This window comes from Pseudonaja textilis, chromosome 3 (genome assembly GCF_049901715.1).
Source record: "Pseudonaja textilis isolate UNSWEBS1 chromosome 3, rPseTex1.2, whole genome shotgun sequence".
NCBI lineage: Eukaryota > Metazoa > Chordata > Lepidosauria > Squamata > Elapidae > Pseudonaja > Pseudonaja textilis.
The window spans coordinates 7,380,658-7,407,605 of NC_141992.1; the positions used below are offsets into that span (position 1 = coordinate 7,380,658).

The 26,948-nt window shown below is 45.3% G+C and overlaps 1 protein-coding gene across 1 annotated transcript; it reads left to right on the forward strand.

The window, feature by feature from the left end:
* Positions 1 to 1,550: 1,550 nt before the first annotated feature.
* PCMTD2 (protein-L-isoaspartate (D-aspartate) O-methyltransferase domain containing 2) lies at positions 1,551 to 26,948 on the forward strand. The gene is made up of 6 exons (XM_087928896.1): positions 1,551 to 1,703; positions 12,157 to 12,499; positions 17,812 to 17,914; positions 18,800 to 18,971; positions 22,036 to 22,159; positions 23,729 to 26,948. Exons 2-6 carry the CDS (start codon positions 12,193 to 12,195, stop codon positions 24,103 to 24,105), a joined length of 1,083 nt encoding a protein of 360 aa, XP_087785022.1. The 5' UTR covers positions 1,551 to 1,703; positions 12,157 to 12,192; the 3' UTR covers positions 24,106 to 26,948.

Sequence of the window (26,948 nt, forward strand, 5' to 3'; positions counted from 1 at the left end):
AGCAGGCTCCCTATGAATTTTAAATATCTTTATCCTTTCCACGAGCTCCACCTTGTGTTTGCCTAGAGAGCAGTAGCTCTTTATTTATTTTAGAAAATTTATCTTGTCGCCTACTCGCACATGACTTAGAATAACTTTACCGTCACTTTGAACGTACACTAATTCACAGACATTAAAATGAAATTTCATTGCGTGCAGCTCTCCAAAGTGTGTGTGACTTACTACAGGGAGTTCTCAACGTACGACCCCGAGCCCAAAATGTCTGTTGTGAAGTGAGAATATTTGCTGAGTGAGTTTTGCCTCGCTTTATGAGCCTTCTTGCCACGCTTGTTCAGTGAATCGCTGCAGTGGTTTAATTAGTAACATGGTTGTTAAGTGAATCTGGCTTCCCCATTGAGTTTGCTTATCAGAAGGTCACAGAATGTGATCACAGGACCCCAGGACACTGCCACTGTCATAAATATGAGTCAGTTGCCAAGCGTCTGAATTTTGATCACGTGTGCCTGAAGATGCTGCAATGGTTGTGTGAAAAAGTCGTGTCACTTTTTCAGTGCTGTTGTAACTTCGGTCACTAAACAAACTATTGTAAATTGAGGGTTACCTGCAGCTGCCTTGGTTAACAACAGAACTTCTGCTCCCGTCTGTGGTCGTAAGTTGAGGACTACCTGTAGTGAACTCAGGAATAAAAGCCCGAAGCCCTCATGCTTCAAATACACGCCATGCTGCCAGGTTATCATAAACATCCTTCCAGCCTCTTCAAATCCTCAATAATCCATTGTTTTTAAAGCAAACACCAAGAAATGGGAACTTTATAATTAATCTTTGTTTGTCAGGACACCTGCCAAGGCAATGACGTTTGTGGAGCTGTTCATTCATCTCTAATCTTTAGAAAAGAGGTGTGAAGTATTGCAGATCTCCAGGGACTGAACAGTGAAAGGGAGCAGAGGAGAGATAGAATAATACAGCGTTTAGAATAGAATAACAGAGCTGGAAGGGATCTTGAGAGGTCTTCTAGTCCAACCCCCTGCTTAGGCAGGAAACTATTATTTCAGACACATGGTTATCCAATCTCTTCTTAAAAATTTCCAGTGTTGGAGCATCCACAACCTCTGGAGGCAAGTTGTCCCACCGAATAATTGTCGTCACTGTCAAGAAATTTCTCCTTAATTCCAGGTTGCTTCTCTCCTTGATCAGTTTCCATCCATTGTTCCTCGTCTGGCCTTCAAGTGCTTTGGAAAATGGCTTGACCCCCCCTCCTCTCTCCTCTCTGTGGCAGCCCCTCAAGTATTGGAAGACTGAGAGTAATTGTTCTTATTTATTCATCAATCCTAGCCACAGCCTTCTTCCCACTTGGCATCCAGACGCTTCCCCCACCTTCTCTGCTCAAAACGTGGTCGCACAGACACCCCCGCGGAAGACCACGGTGGACCCTTCTCTTCCCCCCCCTTCCCTTTCGGCCCGCATGGTATGTTCCCTCGCTGCCTCTTTCTCTCTCTCCCTCCCTCCCTCCTGCCTCGTCCAGCGTGTGACGTCAGAAGCGCTCTAGCGGCGGCGCCTGCGCAGTAGCGCTTGCCCTGAAGTGGGGCTGTTGGCCAGCTGGGCTTCTGTTTACAGCCGTGGGACGCGGCGTGTGGCTGGGCTGGGGGGGGGAGAGTCGGCGGCTCGGAGGGCCGGCGGAGGTGGCTGTGGCGCTGGAGGAACAGGTAGAGCTGCGCCGGCTGTTGTTCCTCGGGGCTCCCTCCGTCCTCAAGTGATGGCAGGCCGGGGGTTGTGGGGGGAGAGCCCCCCTCGCTCCTGGCAGCCAAGCCCCTCCCCTTTCTGCCCCCCTAGCAACAGCCTCCCCCGCCCCTTTCTACCCCCCCCCGAGCAACAGCCTCCCCCCCCTCCTGCCCCAGCTTCTGCGAGGTGAGCCCCCTCTTCCCTTTTCCTCCGGGAGGGGAGCGGGTAGAACCGCTCTGGCGCTTGATTGGACCACAGGACCCATCATCCATGGCCAGGGTCGGTGGGCACGCTAAGGAAGGGAGACGCACTCCAGAGGGGTGCTGGGCCCCAAGGCCAGGAAGCAGAAGAGCCTCTCGTCTGCTGGGGAGTCCCATGTTGTCCTGCGTGCCACACTGGCTGCGCACCATGGGTGGAAGGATTCCCTGCTAGGGATTCCTTTCGTGCCCCAGACTCCCATATTGGCTGTGCATTATGGGGAAGGGAGTCCCTGCTAGGGATTCCCACAGTGCCCAGCTTCCCATTCTGACTGTGCATCATGGGAGAGGGGGATTCCCTGCCAAGGATTCCCATAGAGCCCAGCTTGCTATTCTGGCTGTGCATCATGGGAGGGGTGGATTCCCTACTAGGGATTCCCAAAGTGACTAGCTTGCCATACTGACTGTGGGGGGAGTAGGCCCCATATTTGGAAATCTCCCCTCACCCTGGTGAACACCCTTCAAAGGGCACTTGAAAAGGTTCATCTGGAAATAATAGCCCTGCTAGGTTGTTGTTTTTTTGTGGCTTGGTATAAAGTTTGACGGCTGGTTGGGTTGTTTTTCTGTGTAACATCTTCCATCAAAGCAAGCTTCTTTTATTGGGCTAATAAAATGGCTGGCAGTGAATGGGACTTTGGCATTTCTTTGCCAAAATAAATGTCAACAAAAATAAAAATGTTGATAAACAGATGTTTATCAACCTGAGAGCCTCTCCAGATGTGTGGAATTTGGCCACCAGCCTTTGCTGAGGAGTCTGGGGGCTGTTCCCACATAGTTGGAGACTGGGGAAGTCTGGCTAACACCCATTTCGGTAGTGTAGAGCAACATCAAGCACACATACCAAAATTATTGCCCCATTTATCTTTCTTGAAGTAGCAATAGCACTTAGACTTATATACCGCTTTATAGTGCTTTAGAGCCCTCTCTAAGCGGTTTACAGAGTCAGCCTATTCACCCCCAACAATCTGGGCCCTCATTTTACCCACCTCGGAAGGATGGAAGGCCGGAAGGCCGAGTCAACCTTGAGCCTGGTGGGATTTGAACTGCCAAATTGTAGGCAGCTGGCTGCAGAAGTAGTTTGCAGTACTGCACTCTACCCACTGCGCCACAGAGGCTCTTCGTAAGTAGGCCTTGGCCTTAGTTTCTTGCCTTATGTGTTGCTTGCCTTATGGAGAAAGGATTGGCTTTCTGCCCCTGTATTCATAATACCACCACCACCCCAACTCGCATACTGGAGATAGGTAAATATTTATCCTGGTTTTTAATCCTTAAAAGCCCTTCTGGCTGTTTGTCCCGGTGGAAGCTGCTGTTGTACAGTCTTGCAACTTTTGCAGATTTTGTCTTGTGGTGCTGTGTTTCTCTGCCATTTCTAAAAAAAAAACCCTGCAGTTTTACAGGGCATTTGAAGATTATACGTTTTCTCACAATGCCCGATAAGGTGCATTCCTGTACAAGTAATCCTTGACTTACAATCCCAACTGAGCCCAAAATTTATCTGGCTAAGTGAGACAGTTGTTAACTGAATTTTGCCTCGTTTTCCGACCTTTCTTAAGGTTTCCACTGATGTGAATGACTGCAGTTGTTAAGTTAGTAACACTTTTGTTAAGTGAATCTGGTTTCTCCATTGACATTGCTTGTCAGGAGGTCACAAAAAGTCATCACACCATCCCAGGTCTGACCATGGGGGTGTTTGCAGTGGTCATTAAGTGTAAAAAAAATGGTCATAAGTTGTTTTTTTCTCAGTAGTGTCATAACTTTGGTCACTGAGTGAACTGTTGTCAAGTTAAGAAAACCTGTATGCCCACAGACCTGTTCAGAATGGCTATGTGGTATCTTTTGAGTGTTTGTGCTAGGAATTTCCTTTTGAAAGGATTTCTTTGATTTCTCTGCTGCTGTTCGCTTTGAAAACTGAGCGTTTCCTTTCAGGCGAAAGTCACTTCCGTTGTTTCAGGTTGCGTCCTGCGAATATACATGAAGTTCTGCCCACAAACTTTATTGCTGTAAATAGAAGGAACATCTAGGCTTCCAATCCAAGGAATAAAGTTTTGACACTCTTGTCGGTCTGTGTGGAGCAAATGCCAGGGTTGTGATGGTCATATAGCAGGAAAAGAAACACAACACACACTTTTTAAAAAAAGGTTATCTTTTTTTTTGCATTTGGAAACCAGGCTGTTTGCTGCAGGCCTGGGCTGCAACATGAGTGTGTTGTTGTCAGAAGAAAGCTATTCATTATCCCTCCACACCCTCCTTCCCCTGGGATACACAGTCCTTCAGCGATAGGGCAACGTAGGCAGGAGTCCTTGTTTTCACTAAGTGTGCCTTGGGTTGGCAGCATTATCTCTTGTTGTGGCTGAACAAAGCATATAGAAGCATGCTAACAGCCCCTGTAACAAGAGAACCAGCCAGGTCAGAGAGCACGTGTCCTTTTGCATGGAGGATCTTTGTGACTTTGAATATGTTGTTCAGGGAAGAACGGACAGTAAATTAAAAATGAAGGCACTCGACTATTCCAAATATATGTGCTGACAGTAAGCATTAAGCCATAGGAAGCACCAGCAGTTGAATGCTAGAAAGAGGTGCATTTCTACTTAAATCCCATTTCGGATTCTTGGTTTTTGTCCGAGTTTTCTAGGATCCATCAGAGGCTGAGTAGAAATACTGGGAACATCCGTTCCTCGAGCTATAAATATTCTCCTTTATCGATATCCATTCTTTGTTTGATCTTTGAAAGCGATCCTTTTTATTTTCACTTCTAGAAACCATTGTTTGATAACAAAGCGGTGGGGGGGAGGATTAGACTGGATGACCCACAAGGTCCCATCCAATGATGTTATTCGTTATTCGAAGAAAGAGAGTAGAGACAGATGGAAGGGAGGGGAAAGGTGACCTTTTCAATTCAGGATCTTTTCAATTCGCGATCAGAATCAAGTCTTGGTGGGGAAAGGTAGACTTGAAGGTATATTATAATAGATAATAGTTCATGAGGGAAGGAAAGAGCAATTATCAGTTTGGTCTAGTGCAGGGGTCTTCAAACTTGACAGCTTTAAGACTTGTGGACTTCAACTCCCAGAATTCCTCCTCCAGTCATGTTAGCTCAGGAATTCTGGGAGTTCAAGTCCACAAGTCTTAAAGCTGTCAAGTCTGAAGACTCTTGGTCTAGTGGTTAGGTCACCAAGCTTGAAAGTGAGAGTGAGTTTTAGTCTCAAAATCAGCTGGGTGACTTTGAGCCAATCACCAGGAGATGGTGAGTTCTAGTCCCGCCTTAACCATGAAATCAGCTGAGTGACTTTGAGCCAATCACCAGGAGATGGTGAGTTCTAGTCCCGCCTTAGCCATGAAATCAGCTGAGTGACTTTGAGCCAATCACCAGGAGATGGTGAGTTCTAGTCCCGCCTTAGCCATGAAATCAGCTGAGTGACTTTGAGCCAATTACCAGGAGATGGTGAGTTCTAGTCCCGCCTTAGCCATGAAATCAGCTGAGTGACTTTGAGCCAATCACCAGGAGATGGTGAGTTCTAGTCCCGCCTTAACCATGAAATCAGCTGAGTGACTTTGAGCCAATCACCAGGAGATGGTGAGTTCTAGTCCCGCCTTTGCCATGAAAGCCAGCTGGGTGACCTTGAGCCAATTGCTCTTTCTCATCCCAAGCCACCTCACAGAGTTGATGTTCTGGAGAAAATAGGAGAAGGAAGGAGCCTTGGAGGTGTTCACTGCCTTGAGTTGTTTATAGAAATAAAGATGGAATAATAAATAAATCACCCTTTTTGCGTATCTGGCCAGTGTTCCAGGGCATCCAACTGGCATCGGTGACAAAAACAATATTTAAGCCAGACAGACTGCTGAATTGATCCATCAAGGGAGGCTTGTAGCCGGCACCCTTCCAGCCCTATTCAGTTGGATGATCAAATCAAATCAAGGAGCAGATTTTATTTAATTTATTTATTGGAATTTGTCAAACAAAAACAAGAACAAGAATAAAAGGATAAAAATACAATGACAGGGATGATAGGCACATTAGTGCACTTATGCCCCCTCTACTGACCAATTAAGTATGAAGTAAGAACTACGGAAGTCAATTTGTGACTGAAACTGAAAATTTGTCGCTGAGACAACCGATTCAGATTTTGACAACTCTATTACAGAAACCGTATTTTTTTACTGTCAAGTTTAGAACGATTTACATTGAGTTTAAAGCGGTTTGTTCGTGTGTGTGTTAATGCAATTAAAGCAGAAAAAGCCATTTACAGGTAAAACATGACTGCGTATAATTTTGTATGCAATATCTACGTCTGACCACAAGCGACCCGGTTCTAAATGACCCAAACCGAGAATTTCGAGCTAAGTAGCGTAAGGAATTCTATTGTGTAGGGAAGAGGGCAAGATTTTTCTCGTGAAAAGCTGGAGAAGCAGAGCATTTCTGGCCTGGGCAGACCCATCCCTTAAGACGGTCCAAGATACTTTTCTGGGCCTGAATGTTGAATTTAGCTATTATCAGAAGCGTGTAGGTGATGATCTGCTTATATGATTATCTCTGGGGCAGGTAGACCTCCTGGGGCAGGTTCTGTCAGAGGCCACAAATCCTTCACAGCCTCCGCATTTCAAGCCATGATTATCCCTTGTCTGAGCTCTGCATCTGCTCATGCTCAGGCGGGGAGGTCAGGTCCCAAAAATGCAGGTTTATCTCACGGCTTAGAAACCGGGTCCCTTCCAACTCTGTTACACTCTTCTGTTACAAACCAAGCCTACTGCCTGCCTTTTAAGTCTGCCACCAGTACCGGTGGTTACTTACGACCAGTTGTTTAGCAACTACAGGTAGTCCTCAACTTACAACAGTCCATTGAGTGGCCGTTCGAAGTTTCAACAGCACCGAAACAAGTGACTTATGGCTGTTTTTCACACTTATGACTGTCAGCGCGCACGCACACACACACGCACACGCACACACTGTGGTCTCGTGCTTTATATTCAGATGCTTGAAAACTGACTCACATTTATGACGGGTTGCAGTGTCCAGGGGGGTCACGTGATCCTCTTTGGCGACCTTCTGACAAGCAAAGTCGGTGGGGAAGCCAGATTCGCTTAACAACCGTGTCACTTAATTTAAGAATTACAGTGATTCGCTTGATACATGTGGCATAAAATGGGGCAAAGCTCACTCTAACAAATTTCTCACTTAACAGCATACATTTTGGGCCCAATTGGTGTCGTAAGTTGAGGACTGCCTATACTCAAAGTTATGACAAAGCTACCTCAGGGCTGCTTGCCCCCGATTCAAAGATTCAACAGTTACCCCTCCACCAAATGGCACATGCTTGGCAACATGGCTGCCTTTAGGGCCATGTACAGTGCCCTCCGGTCACGTGACCATGTTTTATGATGGTTTTGCTGAAAACTGGCACTTACAGAGCGAACCTTTGTTCACTTAACAGCCAAGGCTTAACTTAATGGCTGAGGATTTGCTTAATGACTGGGGTGGGCTATGGGTTTGCTTAACTACCTCTGTAAAAAAGGTCATAAAATCAGGCCAGCCATGTGATATGCGGTCAGGTTTTATGACCGTCATGACTTACAACCGTGATGGGCAAGACTTCATTACGGTCGTAGGTCAAGGACCCCCTATAGTTCAGATTCAACTCCCATCTGTAGAAACTCTCTTGGTGACTTTGGACCAATCCTACACTTTCAGTTTATCCTACCTCTTAAGGTTGTTGTTATGATAAGAAACAGTTAAATCTGATCTCCTGCAGAAAGGTTGGTGTATAAATCTAAACAAATGGGTATCTTGGTGCATGGTTGTTGTTGTTTTGTAGTTGTTGCTGTTTTGCAGATTATCCCAAATCCACCTAAATACAATACCATTAGTTTAGTTTATTGTCATTGCACATTGCACAACGAAATTAAATACCATCTTCAGTGTACTGTACAGTAGAATTCAACAGAGCCCTGGGATAGAAGCTGTTTTTCAGCCTGTTTGTCCTTGTTTTTATTATCCTGTACCGTTTGCCAGATGGTAATAATCCAAAAAAGGGGTGCTCAGAATGAGACGGATCTTAGAGAATGTTTTGAACTTTCTTAAGGCAATGGGAGTTATTATTAAGCTCTTCCAAAGAGGGGAGAGGGCAACCAAAGATCCTCTGGGCAATGACGTTCACCCTCTGGAGCGCTGTCCTATCTGCCACTCTGCAATTGGCAAACCATACAAAAGTGGAGTAAGTTAAGAAACCCTCTCTGGTACAGCGGTAGAAGGTCACCAGCAGTTTTCCATTTAGTGGTTGTTTTCTGAGAAGTCTCAGGTAGTATAATCTCTGCTGGGCCCTTTTGACCAGGGCTGCAATGTGAGCACCCCCAGGTCAGGTCCTCACCCAGAAACTTAAAACTGGCCACTTGCTCCACTCGGTCTCCATTGATAAGCGAGGGCTGGATGTCTGATCTGTTCCTTCTAACACTTATTATTTGTACGTGTTCAGTAAGAACTCTGCTGAAGGGGTAATTTCCCATTTAGATTTTGCGGTGTGTTTTATTTTATTGATAACAGTTTTGCTATATACAAATGGATTATCAGTTTTCGTAAACAGGTGCCAAAGTAAAACATGTTAAACAGGGAACTAAAGACCAGGTTGCCTGCTTCTCCAAGTCTTATTAGAAGAGCAAAATACTGTAATTAAAATTCCTCTGCTCTTTTTTTCATAAATGTATTATTAACCATCTATCTAAATGTCACTTGGTTATTAACAAAGTGCTCGCTCAGTAGAACTGGCATGAAAAAAAGGATGTAAGATTTTTGTGATACTTACAATGACCCCAGTTAAGATAACTATTTAAGAATGTTTTGTTTAGGAGGATTTCTGGTTGAAATATTGCATTTCAGGTTGCCTTTGTTTTAAGGCCAGGATCTAAGCAACAATGAACACATACCAGGTTTTGTATAGAAGATGTGATGACCCAAAGGGGCGTGGCACAAAGACAACGAAGTCAAATAAGCAAGAAGAGTCCCTTTATTATCTCCAACTTTGCCTCCAATGTCCAGGTTACCTTCGGCTGGAGAAAAACTCTCCCAGGAGAACAGTCTTTAAGTGGAGGACATTCAGTCCGAAAACAAAGTACATACAAACTGTAACTAAAAATCCAAATAAACCACGCTGCAGTAATTAATTTGATAGGGCAGGAGAAGGAATTGCAGACTTGAAAGGCCAGCAAAACACACACAGTTGGGAAGACGCCAGGAACACAGATAAGCCTGACGATACCAGATAATTCCCGATTTGCTCCCAACAGTTTGCTGCGCGCATCTTCCCTTTTTAAACACTGTGTTCCCAGCTGCAGCTAATGAAAGGAGTCAGGGCCCTTTTCTCCCCCGTAAGCCACACCACTCACGTTGCTCCCTTCTCCGTTCCTCCCTGCGTGCCCTAGGATGGAGAGGGGGTGGGCCTGGATCTTCCTCCAAATTCCCTTTCCCTTGCTCTACCTCTCCCCTGCTCTGCCCAACCGGACTTTGCCCTTCCCCAGTTTCTTCCCCAGCCAATGGAGCCCCACTCCCACTCCCTGTCAGATGCTTGGCCTCCCCTCCGAATCGGATTCCGACGACAGGGGCATGACAGTAGAATTGTGTACCCCTCTTTGACCTCTGTTGCCCAATTACTATTTTCAGACTGATCAATTCCAGGCTCAATTAACGGTCGTAAGTCGAGGTAGTGTAGTGGAGAATTCTGCACTGTAGGGGGCTGTTTGTTTGTTTAGGTAACCACAGAAACAAGGAATGGTGATTTTCTGCCTCCCAGTACAGTCCCAGTATGGATCAGTATTGTTTTGCTCAAGAGTTCATCGAGTGCAGAATTAGACAGGACCCTGGTGAGTCATTCCTCAGTCAGCTTCATCTCCAACGCACCGTACTTGAGCCAACAGAGCGGCTGCATTTAGGAAAGAACCAGGCTTCAGAGCACAACTTGTTACAGGTAGTCCTCAGCTTACAACGGTTCACTTAGTGACCATTCAAAATCACAACATCACTGGAAAATAAATGGGGGGACATGAGCATTTTTCAGACCGACGACCCTTGAAGCCATCCCCTTGGTCACACAATCAACATTCACACAGTTGACAACAGACTCCTATTTATGACGGTTGCAGTGTCCTGGGGATTATGTGATTCCCCTTTGGCGACCTTCTGATTCGCTTAACAACCGCATTACTAACTTAGCAACTGTGGCAATTCACTTAACAACAGTGGCAAGAAAGCATATAAAGCGGGGCAAGGCTCACTTAACAAATGTCTCGTGTAGCAACAGAAATGTTGGGCTTGATTGTGCTTGTAAGTCGAGGACTACGTACGAGCCCCGCAAAAGCCCAGGCTCTCGTGGGAGAAAAATGCAGGACCAAAAGTCGACCGGAATTCATTTTTCCATATTTGTGAGATTTTTACGAGGAAATCTCTGGTGAGAAAAAGAGGGCTGTAACTGACAAGATTTGTGTGTGTGTATATGTGTGTGTGTGTGTGTGTTGTACGTACAGGGAGTCCTCGGCTTAAGACCAAAATTGAGCCCCAAATTTCTGTTGCTAAACAAGTCTTTTGTTAAGTGATTTTTGCCCCATTTTACGACCTTTCTTGGTGCCGTTGTTAAGCGACTCACTGCAGTTGTTAGGTTCGTAACATGGCTGTTAAGTGAATCGGGCTTCTCCATTGACTTGGCTGTGTCCCACGTGACCTTGGGACACAGCTGCGGTCATAAGTATGAAACAGTTGCCAAGCATCTTGAGTTGTGATCACCCAATCATGGAGCTGCTACAAAGGTCGGAAGTGTGAAAAACGGTCATAAGTCACTTCTTTTAGCGCCGTTGTAACTTTGAACAGTCATTAAATGAACTACTATAAGTCAAGGACTACCTCTAATTGACAAGGTTTGGGTGTGTGTTTTGTACATACAGGGAGTCCTCGACTTAACGACCACAATTGAGCCCCAAATTTTGTGTTGCTAAGTGAAATGTTGTTAAGTGAATCATTGCAGTTGTTTTATCCCATTTTAGGACCTTTCTTGCCACCGTTGCTAAGTGAGTCACTGCAGTTGTTAAGTTCGTAACACAGCTTCACCCAGTGACTTTGCTTATCAGAAGGTCGTAAAAGGGGATCACGTGACACACACCCCCGGACGCTGCAACTGTCGTAAATGTGAGTCAGTTGCCAAGCGTCCTAATTTTGATCACAGGGATGCTGCAACGGTCGTAAGTGTGACAAACAGTCACAAGTCTCTTTTTTTGATGCCGTTGGTCAATCAATTTTGATTACAGTCACAGATCAGCACATAAAAGTACTAAAAACAACAATAATTGTAAAAAAATATATAAGAATCATAAAGAATAATGCAGTGGTGGTTTAACAGTGGGGTAATTAAAGTTTGCCTAATTTTACATGCAGCATAGCAGAATTTGGCTACATTCAGAGAAACTACTTCATACCGATCCAATAACCGATGGTCACTAAATGAAATGTTGTAAGTCGAGAACTCCCTGCATATGCCCCTGGTATCTACTTAACTCTTCCTCCAGATGGTTGCTAATAATATGTCTCAAACAGAGGTGGTATTCAGCAGGTTCTGACCAGTTCTGGAGAACCGGTAGCGGAAATTTTGAGTAGTTCAGAGAACCGTCCAATCCCACCTCTGACTGGAGATTTTACGGTCTCCTTCCCCTGCCACGCCCACCAAGCCACGCCCACAGAACCGCTAGTAAAATAAAATTGAATCCCACCCCTGGTCCCAAAGGTGCTTTTTTCAGGAGGCAATTGGACTTTTCTGGTTTTTTTCTTTTGAAGACATTTCACTTCACATGCAAGAAGCTTCTTCCACTCTGACTGGATGGGTGGGAACCGAAGGATTTTTTTTTTTTCTTTTGAAGACGTTTCGCTTCTCATCCTCCTCACTGTCCTGTCAGAGTGGAAGAAGCTTCTTGGATGAGAAGCGAAACATCTTCAAAAGACGAAAACCAGAAAGTCCAGTTGCGGTCTTGAAAAAAAGGACCTTTAGGACAACCATGACCTGGATGATTTGAGAATCTCTACAGTAGGGGTCCCCAAACTGGGCAAGACTTTAAGACTTGTGGACTTCAATTCCCAGAATTTCAACTTTGGGGACCTCTGCTCTGCAGACTGATCGCTTAGAATACTTTTTCTGCTTCTTCTGTAATCCAGGCTTGATTATTATTTTTTTTGCCACCGGCGTGGACGATGGGAGGCGCAGTGAGCGCGGGAGAAGACAACGACGAGTTGATCGACAACCTGAAGGAGGCTCAGTACATTCGTTCGGAGCTGGTAGAACAGGCCTTCAGGGCGGTCGACCGGGCTGACTACTACCTGGAGGAATTCAAGGAGAACGCCTATAAAGATTTGGCCTGGAAACATGGAAACATCCATCTCTCTGCTCCTTGCATTTACTCCGAAGTCATGGAAGCCCTGGATCTGCAGCCTGGACTTTCTTTCTTAAACCTAGGAAGCGGCACTGGATACCTGAGCTCCATGGTCGGGCTCATCTTGGGTGAGTTGTCTTAAACACAGATACAGATTAACAGAGTTGGAAGGGACCTTGTAGGTCACCTGGTCCAACCCCCGGCCCAAGCAGGAGACCCTACCCCATTTCTGACAGATGCCACTCTTCTTGAAGGCCTCCAGTGATGGCGCTCCCACAACTTCCGAGGGCAACTTCCGTTCCATGGGTTGATTGTTCTCACTGTCAGGAAATTTCTCCTTATTTCCAAGCTGAATCTCTTCTTGTTTTTGACTGTCTTGTGCAGGTAGTCCTCGACCTGTGACAGCAACGGAGCCCAAAATATATGTCGCTGTGTGAGGCCTTTGTTAAGCGAGTTGTCAGGATTCCAGCAATCGGTCTAATCAAATCATGATTCTTGAGCCAAACTTCAAAAAACTTCCAAGGTCTCATTAGAGGCGACATACTGGCCCTGCCCTGTGTGAAGCCAACTCTGGCATACGTCATTTACAGTCTCCTGTGGCCCTGTTTTCCCCCCTGGGTGTCTCCTAAACCAGATTCTGGATGTCATCAATCACGTTCTCCAATGAAATATATTTGTGGGCAAAAGCGCCGGTATTTTAGTTACAATCTTTTAAAGATAAGAGTTGGAATGTACTTTCGCTTTCAACTACTTTTCCAGATTTCCTTCCTCCCATCCCCACCCTCTTTTTTATGGCAACTACTAAAACAGGCATAGGAATGTTTTATGAGTTGACACGAGACTTGCTCCGTTTTACCTCCTTCCTTGCCACCGTTGTTAAGTGAATCCTGGCAGCTGTTAAGTTAATAACACAGTTGTTAAATGAGTCTGGCTCTCCCCCCCATCGACTTGGCTCATACAAAGGTCACAGAAGGGGATCATGTGACACCGTGAAAGAGTTGCTAAGTGAATTTTGTCCCGTTTTCTTGCCCAGAGTTGTTAAATGAATCACTGCAGTTATAAAGTTAGTAACACGGTCGTTAAGTGAATCCGGCTTCCCTGTTGAGTGCTTGTCAGAAGGTCGCAAAAGGGGATCCCTTGACCCAGGGACGCTGCGCCTGTCATAAATACGAGTCAGTTGCCAAACTTCTGAATTTGGACTACTTGACCAAAAGGCTATTTAACTTATTTGGTCATAAGCATGAAAAAACAGTCGTAAGTCACTTTTTTTTTAGTGTCATCGTAACTTCGAATGGTCGCTAAGTGAACCGCTGTAAGTCGAGGACTACCTGTATTCTGCCAAATTTCCCCTGTAAATCCTGCTTCTTGCCTCATGAAAGCAAAATACTCTTTGCTTCTGAACGTTAATGCAGATAGACCTCGACTTACAACAGTTCATTTAGTGACTGTTGGCACTGAAGTCACAATGGCACTGAAAAAAGTGAGGTATCACCACCGCTTATCCTACTTACGACCATTGCAGCATCCCCGTGGCCATGGGATCGAACTTCGGATGCTTGGCAACTGACTCATATTTATGACGGTTGCCGTGTTTGGGGGGGTGTCACCTGATCCCCTTTTGCGACCCTCTGACAAACAGCCAGATTCACTTAACGACCTTGTTACGAATTTAATAATTGTAGTGATTCGTTTAACGGCTGGGGCAAAATTCACGGAACTGTGTCCCTTAGCAACAGCAAATTTGGGGCTCAGTGGTAAGTCGAGGACTTCCTGGAATAGAGTGGGCACCGCCAGGATGCAAAGTTTCCACGAAATAGGGGGTTTTTTTCCCCCCACCCAGGGAGCTTTTCTGCCAAATACGCTTTTGTGGCGTATCTGCAGAGGGAGGGAGGGAGGGGGAAATCTCGTCCTCCCTGCCTCGCTTCAGTTGCCCGTTGAAACCAGGGACGTTTCTAGCACGAACCGGCGTCTCGGTGTGACCTTCCACCCACTTCGGAACAAAATGAGTACTCAGCACTATGCTGGATTAGCATCCTGCGGGTGAGCTGTTAAGCCCCGCTGTATTTTATAGCGCTCTCCATTCACCGTGAAAGTATTTTACGGCTCTCAAAAGCCCTTGTCCTTTGAGGAGCTAGGAAAGGCTGTGCAAGACGTTGGTTTCCCGCCACCCAGTTTGAATGGGCTTTTAGGTCCTGAAAATAACTACTCGGGAATATTTCCTAGTTTGCTTCGATGGGGGGTCCTTTGCCCCCTTCCCCATATTCTGCCCCTAAAGGGTTTGTTGGTTGATTTCCTGGTTTAATCTAGGCTAGGGTCTAGGCCTCTCGCAACCTGGTTCAGCTGCCCCCGCTGTGTCACACCTCTTAAAACGTTACTCCTTGTTAATACAAGCGTTGGGTTTGCGTGGACACCGTTAATCCCAAAACCTCTCCGACCTGGTTAAAGAGGGGGACCTGAACGTTTATTTCTAAGGCTTAGTTCTGGAAAAGGAGAAAATCCTGTTCTCCTCTCCACACACACACACACACACACACACACACACACACACACACACCCTGCAGATACACAAGAAAATAGAACATACGCTTTCCTACTCAGGAATAAGCGGGAACGTTTTAATAACCAGCCCCTAATGCAGACCTGGGCATTTTATGGCTCTCCGGCCACATCCAGCCTTTTGGCTGTCCCTGTTTGCCTGCATGGGTTGCTTTTATTTTGAAGGCAGCGGCTGTTTTTTCTGTTTCAGTTTACGTCTGTGCAGTGGTGGGATTCAAATTTTTTTTACTACGGGTTCTGTGGGCCTGGCTAGGTGGGCGTGGCAGGGGAAGGAGACCGTAAAATCTCCAGTCAGAGGTGACATTCGCTAGTTCTCTGGACTACTCAAAATTTCTGCTACTGGTTCTCCAGAACTGGTCAGAACCTGCTGAATTCACCACCTCTGCATCTGTGTGTGCATTCGTACCCACCTTCACAGCCCTATTGATTCAGACAGGTGACTCCATTTGGAAGTTGCTGGTACTCTCGTAAAATGACGGCTTCTGTGGACATGATTACAAACCAAACACCGCTTGTTTCGCCAAATGGCAAACTGGTGGCACTGAAAAATAAGCCTTCGTCTACAACCATGTTTCCCGACCTTAGCAACTTTAAAATTACTATTTGTAATCTCTCCAGCCTTTGACCTCTTAAAAGTTGCTAAAGGCGAAACCTAAAGGTGCTTTTTAAAAGAGGCAACTGGACTTTCTAGGGTTTTTTTTTTAAGACGTTTCGCTTCTCATCCAAGAAGCTTCTTCAGTCAGAGCTGAAGAAGCTTCTTGGATGAGAAGCGAAACGACTTCAAAGAAAAACCAGAAAGTCCAGTTGCCTCTGTTAAAAAGCACCTTTGGGACTACCATGACCTGGAGGGCTGAGAATCTCCATCGACATAAAGGTGAAAACAGCGGTCTGAAAAGGCAAATAGCAGGCATCCCTATCGAGGATGATGAGAGTTTTTCTTGGTGGTTCCTTAATTGGGCTGTTGCTTATGGTTAGCTTGTTTGTCTGCCAGAAAACAGCCAAACTCAGAGAGCACCAAGGACCCCACACTTCAACCCCCGAGCTACAAATATTTTCTCCTGTGAATATAAATGTATATGTGAGGAAAGAAAAAGAAAGGCCTTGCCCTTTAAGGAAAAAGGCAAAATTCTTTCCTTTGTGGATTCAAATTTCCCGGCTGGGAGATTTTACTGAAAAATCATTTGATCAGCTGCATTGGAAGCCAGAATCAGTTTATTAATAGGAAGGCAAATAAAGAATAAACCCTACAGCGTTCCTGAGATTAATCTAACAAGTGAGTATATGCATGCAGGCTTTTTATGGCTTTTAAGTTCCTTTCACAGGCTAGGCTAAAGGGAGTTTCTCCGTCTTGCCGAAATGCATCGTTTTCTTCGCTTATTGCAGAAATGAGGGGATCCCAGGCCTTGTGTTAGCTAGATGCCCCTGGATGTCTCGTTTAATTTCCCTCTTAACAGGTGTTCATTCTGTAGATTCAAGGTGCTTATCCCAGTTAGGTTCTGAAAAGCGGAGAAAAACTGCAGCCATTCCTAGTCTGAGTCATTAATTGTTGTTTTCCCCTACTTTATACGTCAGCACAGCAGAGCAAAACAGGTCTGGGTGACCTGTGTGGATCCTCCCTGCACACAAACATCTGCAGAGATTATTACAAACAGAATAACAGCCAAGTTCAAAGAATGTTGTCTGTGCTGTACGAAAAGAGCCAACAAGTTTCAGTTTCTCTGTTTAGGATTAGCAAAGAGAGAGAGAAAAGTAAAGAAAAGCTAACAGTTCAAAGCCACTTTTCTCATTGATTTTATTTTCTTTGGTATTTTATATTTTGAGAAACTAATAAAATGTGAAACTATTAAAAAATGAGAGGAAAAATATCAAAATTACATTTTCTGCACCTGTCTTCCCCCCCCCATCTTCTTACATTTCCTCACTGGTTTTTCCAGTGAAATACAAAGAATTTTTCCATGTCCTCGTTAATTATTCCATATGGGTAGTCCTTAACTTGTGACCATTGTGTCTCCTAACAACCATGTCATTTGCTTAGCAACTGCTAAACTGCTAAAATCGGAGGCACCTCAATTCACCACCACCTGGCTTTGCAGTGGACATCTTGGTTATAAGTTGAGGGCTACCTGTACTATCCCCAAAGATGCTTTTCCAAAAGGCAACTGGACTTTCTTGCTTTTTTTTTTTTTTTTTTCCTTTGAAAACGTTTCTCTTCTCATCCAAGAAGCTTCTTTTTGGATCATCAGTTCCCCTTCCATTTCCTCATCTAAGTCACTTATAAAGATCTTGAAGAGTAACTGGGCCTAAGAGGCAGCCTTGTGGTACCCCACGGCTTACTTCTCCCCATGTGAATGTAGTACCCTTAAGGGCTACTCGTTGAGTACAGTTTGTCAGCCAGCTACAAATCCATCTGGTGTTGATGTTGCCTATTCCACATTTTTTTAAGCTTACCCAGAAGCAGATTGTAGTCTACTTTGTCCAATGCCTTACTGAGATCTAAGTTATACTATGTCCACAGCATTTCCCGGTCTACTAATTTAGTGACTTTATCAAAGAATGAAATAAGATTGGTTTGGCATGATCTGCTTTTAACAAACCCATGCTGGCTACTAGATATAACTTTGTTTGCTTCTAGTTGTTTGCAGGTCTGTTTTTTTTTAAATTACTTTTCCAGGATCTTCCCAGGTACTCTTTTTATCCACTACATAATTCAGTTCTACTAGTAAATAAAACTAAAGAATTTAGGCTTATTTAAATGAGTACCTGCCCATTATAGGCCAATGCAATTGCAATCGTTTTGCCTTAGTTTGTTTTTCAAGCTGGTTGAACTCGGTCTGTGTTTTTCTTGCCTTTTGTAACTGTCTCTTTGCCTTCCTTAAACCTGCAGGTCCTTTTGGAATAAATCATGGCATAGAGCTTCACGCTGACGTTATAGAATATGCAAAGCAGAAACTGGAATTCTTCATCAGAACAAGTGACAGCTTTGACAAGTAAGATGAGGGGCGTCACCTAGGTTGCATTAAAGCAGATTTTCAGAAAAAGTCCTGCCCTTCCGATAGTAATTCCTAGTTTCAGAAGGAAGTGAACCCAAAACAGGTCCAAGTTGTCCTCATTCAGCAGACTCTTGTTGAGCAACCCAACTAAGCAAAAAAAAACACAAACCATACCCCACTGTCTTTGGGGTTCTGAGAGGTTAAGGTCTGCTATGTTCTCAGGGTTATGTTTAATGTAATATGTTTATTTTTTTTTCTTTTTATTCTAACCCCGTGTATATTACAAATGAACCAGTTTGATATACTGGCTAAGGCATCAGGCTAGAAACCAGGAGACTGTGAGTTCTAGTCCTTCCATAGGCATGGGAACCAGCTGGGTGACTTTGAGCCAATCACCAGGAGACTGTGAGTTCTAGTCCTTCCATAGGCATGGGAACCAGCTGGGTGACTTTGGGCCAATCACCAGGAGACTGTGAGTTCTAGTCCTTCCATAGGCATGGGAACCAGCTGGGTGACTTTGGGCCAATCACCAGGAGACTGTGAGTTCTAGTCCTTCCATAGGCATGGGAACCAGCTGGGTGACTTTGGGCCAATCACCAGGAAACTGTGAGTTCTAGTTCCACCTTAGGCACGAAAGCCCAGCTGGATGACTGTGGACCACCCCCCACTCTCTCTCTCAGCCCATCCATCCTCACAGGGTTGTTGTTGGGGAGAAAACAGGAAAAGAAAGGAGTATTAGGTAGGTTCACCATCTTGAGTTATTTGTAAAAGGTGAGATTTTTTAAAAAATCTAAAATAAACTGCTGTCGCCATTGAATTCTCGTGCTGTGTTGAAAGTCTCGTTCACAACCCACCTTCCTTCCTTCCTTCCTTCCTTCTGAGGTTTGAGTTCTGCGAGCCGTCCTTCGTCTCTGGAAACTGCTTAGAAATCTCTCCAGAATGCTCTCAATACGACCGCGTCTACTGCGGAGCCGGCGTCCAGAAGGAACACGAAGATTACATGAAGAACTTGCTGAAAGTCGGGGGCATTCTCGTCATGCCCCTGGAGGAGAAGGTTTGCTGGTGGGACGGGCGCCTTCGGTCGTCTCCGAGACTGTTTTTGAGTCCGGTCAATTCCATAAAGAGTGAGCTTTGCTATCCCGGCTGCCAAGAAACAAAACGAAAGAGCCCCGGAGGAGATTAAACAGATCTAAGATGGCTTGGGGGATGGAGAGGGTGAGACCTAAGAGAAGGAGTAAGTGGGAGAGAGGGAAAGAGATGAAGCTGAAATTACGGGACTTTTAGTTTGATAGGGAGGAGTCCATTGTTCAGAATAGGATTGAGGTACAATATAAATTGGGATAATGCAGTACAGGTCGTCCTCAACTCGCAACAGTTCGTTTGGTGACCGTTTGAAGCTACAACGGCACTGAAAATAGTGACATGACCAGGGCTCCAAAAATTTCAGCAACCGGTTCTCTGCCCAGTTGCTGGGTGGGCGTGGCCATGGTGGGTGTGGCCTAGTCAGCCTCCTGCACCACAGCAGGAAGCGGGGGAGGGCATTTTTTGTCCTTCCCAGGCTCCGGAGGCTTCCCTTGAGCCTCTTGGAGGGCGAAAACGGTCTCCCCCGGGCTCCAGAGGACCTATGGAGGCCGGAAACGGGCCAGAACTTTCAGGAAGTCCGATTTTTGCCCTCCCCGAGCCTCCACGCACGTCCTGCATTTACCTCCGCATCCAAAATGGGCCAGGGGGAGACTTTTGGGAGGGGTGGCCGGAGCCAGCCGGGGTTGGGATTTGGCGGTTCACTGAACTGGCCATAACATTAGCTATGGGTAGCAGCGCATCCCTGCTCGTGGGCCATTTTCCACACTTACAGCCATTGCAGCATCCCAAGGGTCACGCGATTTGCATCCAGATGCTTGACAAAGTGACTCATATTTCTGACAGTTGCCATGCTCGGGAGTCATTTTGCAACCTTCTGACAAGCAAAGTCAACGGGGAAGCCAGATTCACTTCACAACCGGGTTACTAATTCAACAATGGCGGTGATTCCCTTAACAAAGATGGCAAGGAAAATTTGCAAAATGGGACAAATTCACATTTGTTTTTCTCCACTTAATAGCATAAATTTTGGGCTCAGTTGTAGTCATAAGGTAGTCCTCGACTTAGAACAGTAATTGGGAATAGAATTTCACTTTCTAAATTAGGCAGTTGTTAAGTGAATCTGGCTTCTTCATTGACTTGCTTGTCAGAAGCCAGCTGGGAAGGTTACCTGGGACACTGCAACTGTTATAAATACAAGAAGGTTGCCAGGTGCCTGAATTTTGCTCACATGAATAGAATAGAATTCTTTTATTGGCCAAGTGTGACTTGACACACAAGGAATTTGTCTTGGTGCAAATGCTCTCAGTGTACATGAAAGAAAAAATGCATTCGTCAAGAGTCAGGAATCATCAGGTACAACACTTAATGATAGTCATGGGGTACAAAAGAATAGAATAGAATAGAAGAAGAATAGAATGGAATGGAATGGAATGGAATGGAATGGAATAGAATAACATTAGAATAACATTAGAATAACATTAGAATAGAATAGAATGGAGTAGGATAGGATAGGGTAGGGTAGGGTAGGATAGGATAGGGCAGGACAGGACAGGACAGGACATAAAAGATACATTCGTCAAGAGTCAAGAATCATAAGGTCCAATGCTTAATAATTGTCATAGGGTACAATAAGCAATCAAATCATACTAGGAAACAGTCAATATAAATCATAAGGATACAAGCGACAAATTTCAGTCATACAGTCACAAGTGGGAGAGGATGGATGATGAGTGGTGAGAAGGTTAATAGTAATAGTAGTGCAGGCTTTGTAAATAGTTGGACAGTGTTGTGGGAATTATTTGTTTAGCAGGTTTTTGGGGAAAAACTGTCCTTGTGTCTCGTTGTTCTGTTGTGCAGTGCTCTATAGTGTCGTTTTGAGGGTAGGAGTTGAAACAGTTTATGTCCGGGATGTGAGGGGGTCTATAAATATTTTCACAGTCCTCTTTTTGGCACGTGCAGTCAGTATACAGGTCCTCAGTGGAAGGCAGGTTGGTAGCCATTGTTTTTTCTGCAGTCCTAATTACCCTCCGAAGTCCGTGTCTGTCCTGTTGGGTTGCAGAACCAAACCGGACAGTTATAGAGGTGCTGATGACAGACTCAATAATGGGGGGTGCTGTGACAGTCATGAGTACGGAGACCAGGGGTGGGATTTTACCGGTTCGGACCGGTTTGGGCAAACCAGTAGTTCCAGTGAGCATTTGGCCCCGCCCACCCACCCCTGCACTTCTCTATTGCTTTATTTCGTTGTTTTAGAGCACAGCTGATTCACACGGCAGAAGCGTGCGCTCACCAAACCGGTTGTTACCCCAGTTGAATTGCACCATGACGGGAACCAAGTTGCCAGTCGCTTTTTTCAGTGCCGTTGTAACTTGGAACAATCACTAAACGAATGGTTGTAAATTGAGGACTGCCTGTAATAGTAGAGGGGAAACACCTTCGTACTAAACTTTAGCTCAGGATTGGGGGACGATGGCCTCTTTATATGCCTGGTGGACTGCAGCTCCCAGAATTCCTGAGCCAGCCATGCTGGCTGGGGAATTCTGGGAGTTGAAGTCCACAAAGGGGCCATCATTCCCATTCCCTGAGCTAGCTGACGTCACTGGGGAGGAATAGCTTGCTGAGAAGTGTTGGTATGGTGCAGTGTATCTCAACCTCCACAACTTTTTAAGATAAAGAACTTGAACTCCCAGAATTCCCCAGCCGGCATGCTGTCTAGAGCATTCTGGGAGTGGAAGTCCACTCAACTTTGAACTGTTGAGTTTGACAAAGTGGAGTATACAGCCCACCATACCAATCTTCGCAACTTCCAGGTATGTAGAGCAACTCCCAGGATTCCTTAGGCAACGAGGCCACGGCTAAGACTTCTGGCAGCTGGAGTTTATCGCGACCGGTACAACTGCTGGGTTTTAGGTTTAGCCAGGGCCACATTTGCAACGTCTGAGGCAGAGAAGTCTGTGTGTTTTGGTGGGGTGGGAGTGTTTGGTGACTTCCGCTGTAGGACACATTTCACCTTATGCTTTTGTCGTTCCATACAGTTGACGAAGATTACTCGAACAGGCCCTTCCGCCTGGGAGACCAAGAAAATCTTGGCTGTTTCCTTTGCTCCCCTAATCCAACCGAACCATTTAGATTCAGGGAAGTCAAGACTGGTTCATTTGCGTAAGTCAGACACCCCTACCCATCTCTGTTTATGTGTTCATTCGTTCCGTTTTGAAGATGGGGACTAGTGCTTAACCTAGAAACCAGGAGATTGGGAGTTCTAGTCCCGCCTTAGGCATGAAAGGCAGCTGGGTGACTTTGGGCCAATCACCAGGTGACTGTGAGATCTAGTCCTGCCTTAAGCATGAAAAGTGGCTGGACGATTTTGGGTCAATCACCAGGAATCTGTGAATTCTAATTCCTCCTTAAGCATCAAAAGTGGCTGTGGGATTTTGGGCCAATCTCCAGAAACCTGTGAATTCTAGTCCTTACCTTAGGCATGAAAGACATTGTCTCGCTTTCCATCAGCCTAACCCACCTCACAGGGTTGTGGGGAAAAAAATAAGAGGAGGGAGGAGTATTAACAACGTTTGCTGCATTGAATTATTTATAAAAATAATAAAGGCAGGTTATAAACAAGTATATAAATAAATACCGAGTGTACCACTTGTTCCATTGCTATAACGAGCTGGATTGTTTAGCTCGGGGGACACCAACCTTGGCAACCTTAAGACCCGTGGACTTCAACTCCCAGAATTCCTCAGCCAGCAAAGCTGGGAGTTGAAGTCCACGGGTCTTAAAGTTGCCAAGGTTGGAGTCCCCTGGTTTTAGCTCACCAGAACCAAGGTCTCCCCACTTTTTAACACGCCCTAGTAAGATGAGCGGTAGCAAGAGGCCCTAATGCCCTCACCCCCCCAGGACCTAGTCTGAACCAGTTCAGCCGATCTTTCTCTTACGCTGCATGTCAACACTTGATTTAGAATTTGCAGCACGGATACCAAAGAAGGAGAACGCCAAGGGAGACGCCTGGGCTTGTACCGTAATAAATCTTTTTAAAGGGTTTATTAAGAAATTGGCCGCAAGTATAACATCAGGAGGATACAACCCCCATGAGCCCTATGGCAGGGAAAGTTCAGATTCCTGAATTTGACACATAAGGGAGCTGGGGGAAAAGGGGTAAATCTTTTTAACAGTCCCTTTTCTCCACATTCCCCCTCACCCTTAGGAATCCTCCCCTCTGTCCTGGGATCATTAGCAAGCAGGGAATCCACGTTTGCTTATCGGAAAGGAAAGGATTACAAGAGAGTAAGCAAGCACACGATAGGGAATACGGAAAGGGATGCCTGCCTTGGCTATTCGCTTAATAGGCTCTGGGCCCGTTGGGATACCAAAGGAAGCCTTTAGTCTGAAACAGATTAGCAATCCCTGCAGATTTTACTCCTGCCAGTCATCCCAAAGGTGCTTTTTTTTTTCTTTTTTCTTTTTTTTTTTTCAAGAGGCAAACTGGACTTTCTGGTTTTTTCTTTTGAAGACGTTTCGCTTCTCCTCCAAGAAGCTTCTGTAGCTCTCACTGGATGGTGCGGAACGGAAGGATTTATACTCCTTGCAGACCTCCAAGCGGCCTCAACAACTCACGAAAAGGACGCAAACGACCAGCGGTCTGCAAGGGATATAAATCCTTCCATTCCCCGCCATCCTACGGGGATTCCCTCACCTGTTTTTTCCCTTCTCCTCTTTCCCGTTTCCCAGCCCCGGTGATGGTTCGCAGCCTACAGGACCTGTCTCGCATTGCCATCCGCGGCACCATTAAAAAGCTGATCCATCAAGAAACCAGCAGAAATGGGAACGGCCTCCGGAACCCGCCGAGGTTTAAACGGCGGCGCATCCGGCACCGCCGCATGGAAACCATCGTCTTCTTGGACAAAGAGGTCTTCGCCAGCCGGATCTCCAACCCTTTGGAGGATAATAATTGTGAGGAATTGGAGGAAGATTGCCGGGAAGAGGTGGAAAAACCTGGGCCAGAACTGAAGCCCGAACCGGCGACAAACACCTTGAGAGAAAAGATTCTTACCCTGCCTCTGCCCGATCCTTTGAAATATTACCTGCTTTATTATAGAGAGAAATAGGAGCCTTGGGAAGCAGTGATAATCATCAGGGAGGGAGGCAGGACAATGAAACGCTCAGCGGGGCTGACAAACACAAGGCCCCTCGCTCGCCTTTTCGCACAACCACCCGCGCGGGGTGAGAGCTAAACTGGGGGACGTGGCTGCCAGGAATTTAAAAATGGGATAGCCTCTTTTATTCCCCACCCTCCCAAGATCCTTTCCTTTGATTTGTGCGCTCCGGTTTGGTCCTAAGCAGAACTTCCTTGGTGGGGAAGAGAACGTGGCAAGCCAATCCCTTATAACTGATGAATTTAGTGCCGGTTTTGAAAAAGAAAAAAAGAAAAAAAAGCCCTGAAAGAAAAATCACACGTTTGCTGAAATATCTGTGAATATCTTCACTGTTTGTTTGTTCGTTTGTTCATTCCTCTCTTTCAGGAATTAGTTTGGCAGGACCCCAAATGCCTCGAAAAAAAAAAAAAAAAAACAACCCAGCAAATCGTTGCGTTGAATTGGACCCGCTCCGCCTAGCGTCTACAACAACCCACTGGAAAAAAAAATAGAAATAAAGTATATCTTATTGGTGAGTGGGCTGGGAGGCTGGCCTCATCTGAACACCCTAAGGCTGCCTTTCCATCGGATGTTTAGGCAGAGCGTTTTGCAAGATTCCCCGGAGACGACCATCCGGAAAGACCCGAGAAGAGATTTTCCGGTAAGATTAAAACGAGAGCAAAGGAGGTCGCGTGCGGCTTGAAGCAGGGACAGTCAATTCACGACACCTTAACGCTGAAGAAGTCTGCCTTTTTTTCGCCCCCCGTTTGCTCGCCTGAAAATTGGCTGGGTTTATCGTTCCCCACACGGATTTCAGGTGACGAAGAAGGAGATGAAAGAAAGAAAGAAAGAAAGTCCTGCCTCCAAACCCACTGGGCCTTCTCGAGGGTCTGTTATCAAGGGGGTTGAATCAAGTATGTCACGGAGAGAATATCGGGCACCTTGTTTGCATTCAGGTAGTTAGTTGTCCGGACAGGAAGCACCTGGAGAAAACTACCAATGGAGGGGGGGGGGTGTCTTGTATCTTTAAACCCCCCCTCAGCCCCCCCCCCCAGGTCCTCTACTTTAGCAGAAAGGCTAAAAACACACGTTAGATTCACACACACACCCTTTTTTTATAGCAGCTATGCTAAAGCTTAATTTGAAAACGTGGCACAAGACTTCTTAAAATGTCCCGTAAGACATAAATCCTTACTCTGGAAAGTAGATTGGTTCTTGGGTTGGAATTTAGAATAAGGGTCCCCAAACTTGGCAACTTTAAGACTTGTGGACTTCAACTCCCAGAATTCTCCAGCCGGCTATGATGGAGTCCACGAGTCTTAAAGTTGCCAAGTTTGGAGACCTCTGATTTAGAGTTTGCAGCAGCAGTAACTCTCATTACAATTTTAGTTGTTTTTTCCCCCCCACTTCAACTGAAATATTGGACAGAATCATACGATATTCCCCAAGGGGACCGAAGATAGTTTTTCCGTTTGCTTTAGATTTCCTGTGGAACGTTTTTAACTTCATTTAACTTCTCAATATTCGTGGTTTGGCTGCTTTAAGTGAGAAAAGAGTGAACCAGAGGTTGATTTTTTTTTTATTATTTTTTAAGTTGAAATGCAGGCAAAAAACCATTTTTAGCTCTGGCAAGCAACTCTCCTCGTTCTGAAATATAGCGGCGATGTCCAGGAGCTGAATAAATTCTGTGCTGTGTGAATCCCCCTCAGGGGAAACCCCGCCCCTAGTCTTAGGCACTGCATGCGCAACGTTGCCTTTCATGTTGTGTCATCTGAAGCTGTGTCAACAATAGCAAAGGATCATTTGTAGAGCTGTGTTCTTGATGATACAGTTATGTGCTGAATTCCTTCGGTATCTTTCCTTCTGCTCTGAACGATGCTGTTAATTGTTCAATGCTCTGTATCACTCACTAGTCTGTCTGTTGGGCCTTTTGGGCTGTTGTCACCTTGGCCCATCAAGTTGGACATCATCTGTGTCTTCCCTGTGGCAGGCTCAAGTTTTAATTGTCCAGAAAGCTGTTTTATCAAAGAACCTACGACGTTCTTCTCTGCAACTTGGGTTTAATCTTCACATTTAGTTCAGTAAACATTCTTCTTTTGGCATTCATAAATTCTGCCCATTCTTTTCATCAGCTTTAGTTCTTTCCACTTGTTTTTGTGTTTTCTCAAAGAAGAACGATCAGAGTTATTGTGTGAAGGTTTTTCTTCACCTTTTCCTTTGTTAAAAACGATCTAGAATTCTTTTTTTTTTTTCCCAGAGCGTAGAAAAACAAAACACGAACAAAGCAAGGATCTTATGGAGCCTTTTCTCTTGTTTGGGGTGAAAGATAACAAGATTTGCAAGCCGTTGTGATTTTGTTCAGTTGTTGTTTTATCAATATACAAAGGTAGAAAAATGTGTGTTTGGGTGACAGCATAACTGTGAAATAACATAGGCTTTAACATTGTAACAGAAGAGGAATTGTCAGTGTGGTATTCCTACACACCAGCATACACACACACACACTGGTTAATCCGGTCGGTGTGTTTTAGCAAACTAACGTGGCCTGTGACATCTGCCAATGTTTATTGTTTTCAGTTTCACGTAAGCATCCTTTTTTGTTAGCTTCAGATACAATCGCCAAGTTGTACCCTTAACAAAAGGTTTTGCTTCCCTAAGGAAGTTAAAAGATGTAAATAGCTTAGAGATTAAGATTGGAAAAGAAAAGTTACTTCTGGAGCATGGAGACCGTTGGAAAGAAAGTGGTTTCAAAAATACAGATTTTTATCAAAATACATGTCTGTTTCAAATAAAAAAAAAAAATGGTTCCACCTGAA

Coding starts and splice junctions, on each gene's coding strand:
- PCMTD2 (XM_087928896.1), top strand. CDS start 12,193: ATGGGAGGCGCAGTGAGCGCGGGAGAAGACAACGACGAGTTGATCGAC. Junction 12,500..17,811: donor CATGGTCGGGCTCATCTTGG/GTGAGTTGTCTT, acceptor TTAAACCTGCAG/GTCCTTTTGGAATAAATCAT. Junction 17,915..18,799: donor ACAAGTGACAGCTTTGACAA/GTAAGATGAGGG, acceptor CTTCCTTCTGAG/GTTTGAGTTCTGCGAGCCGT.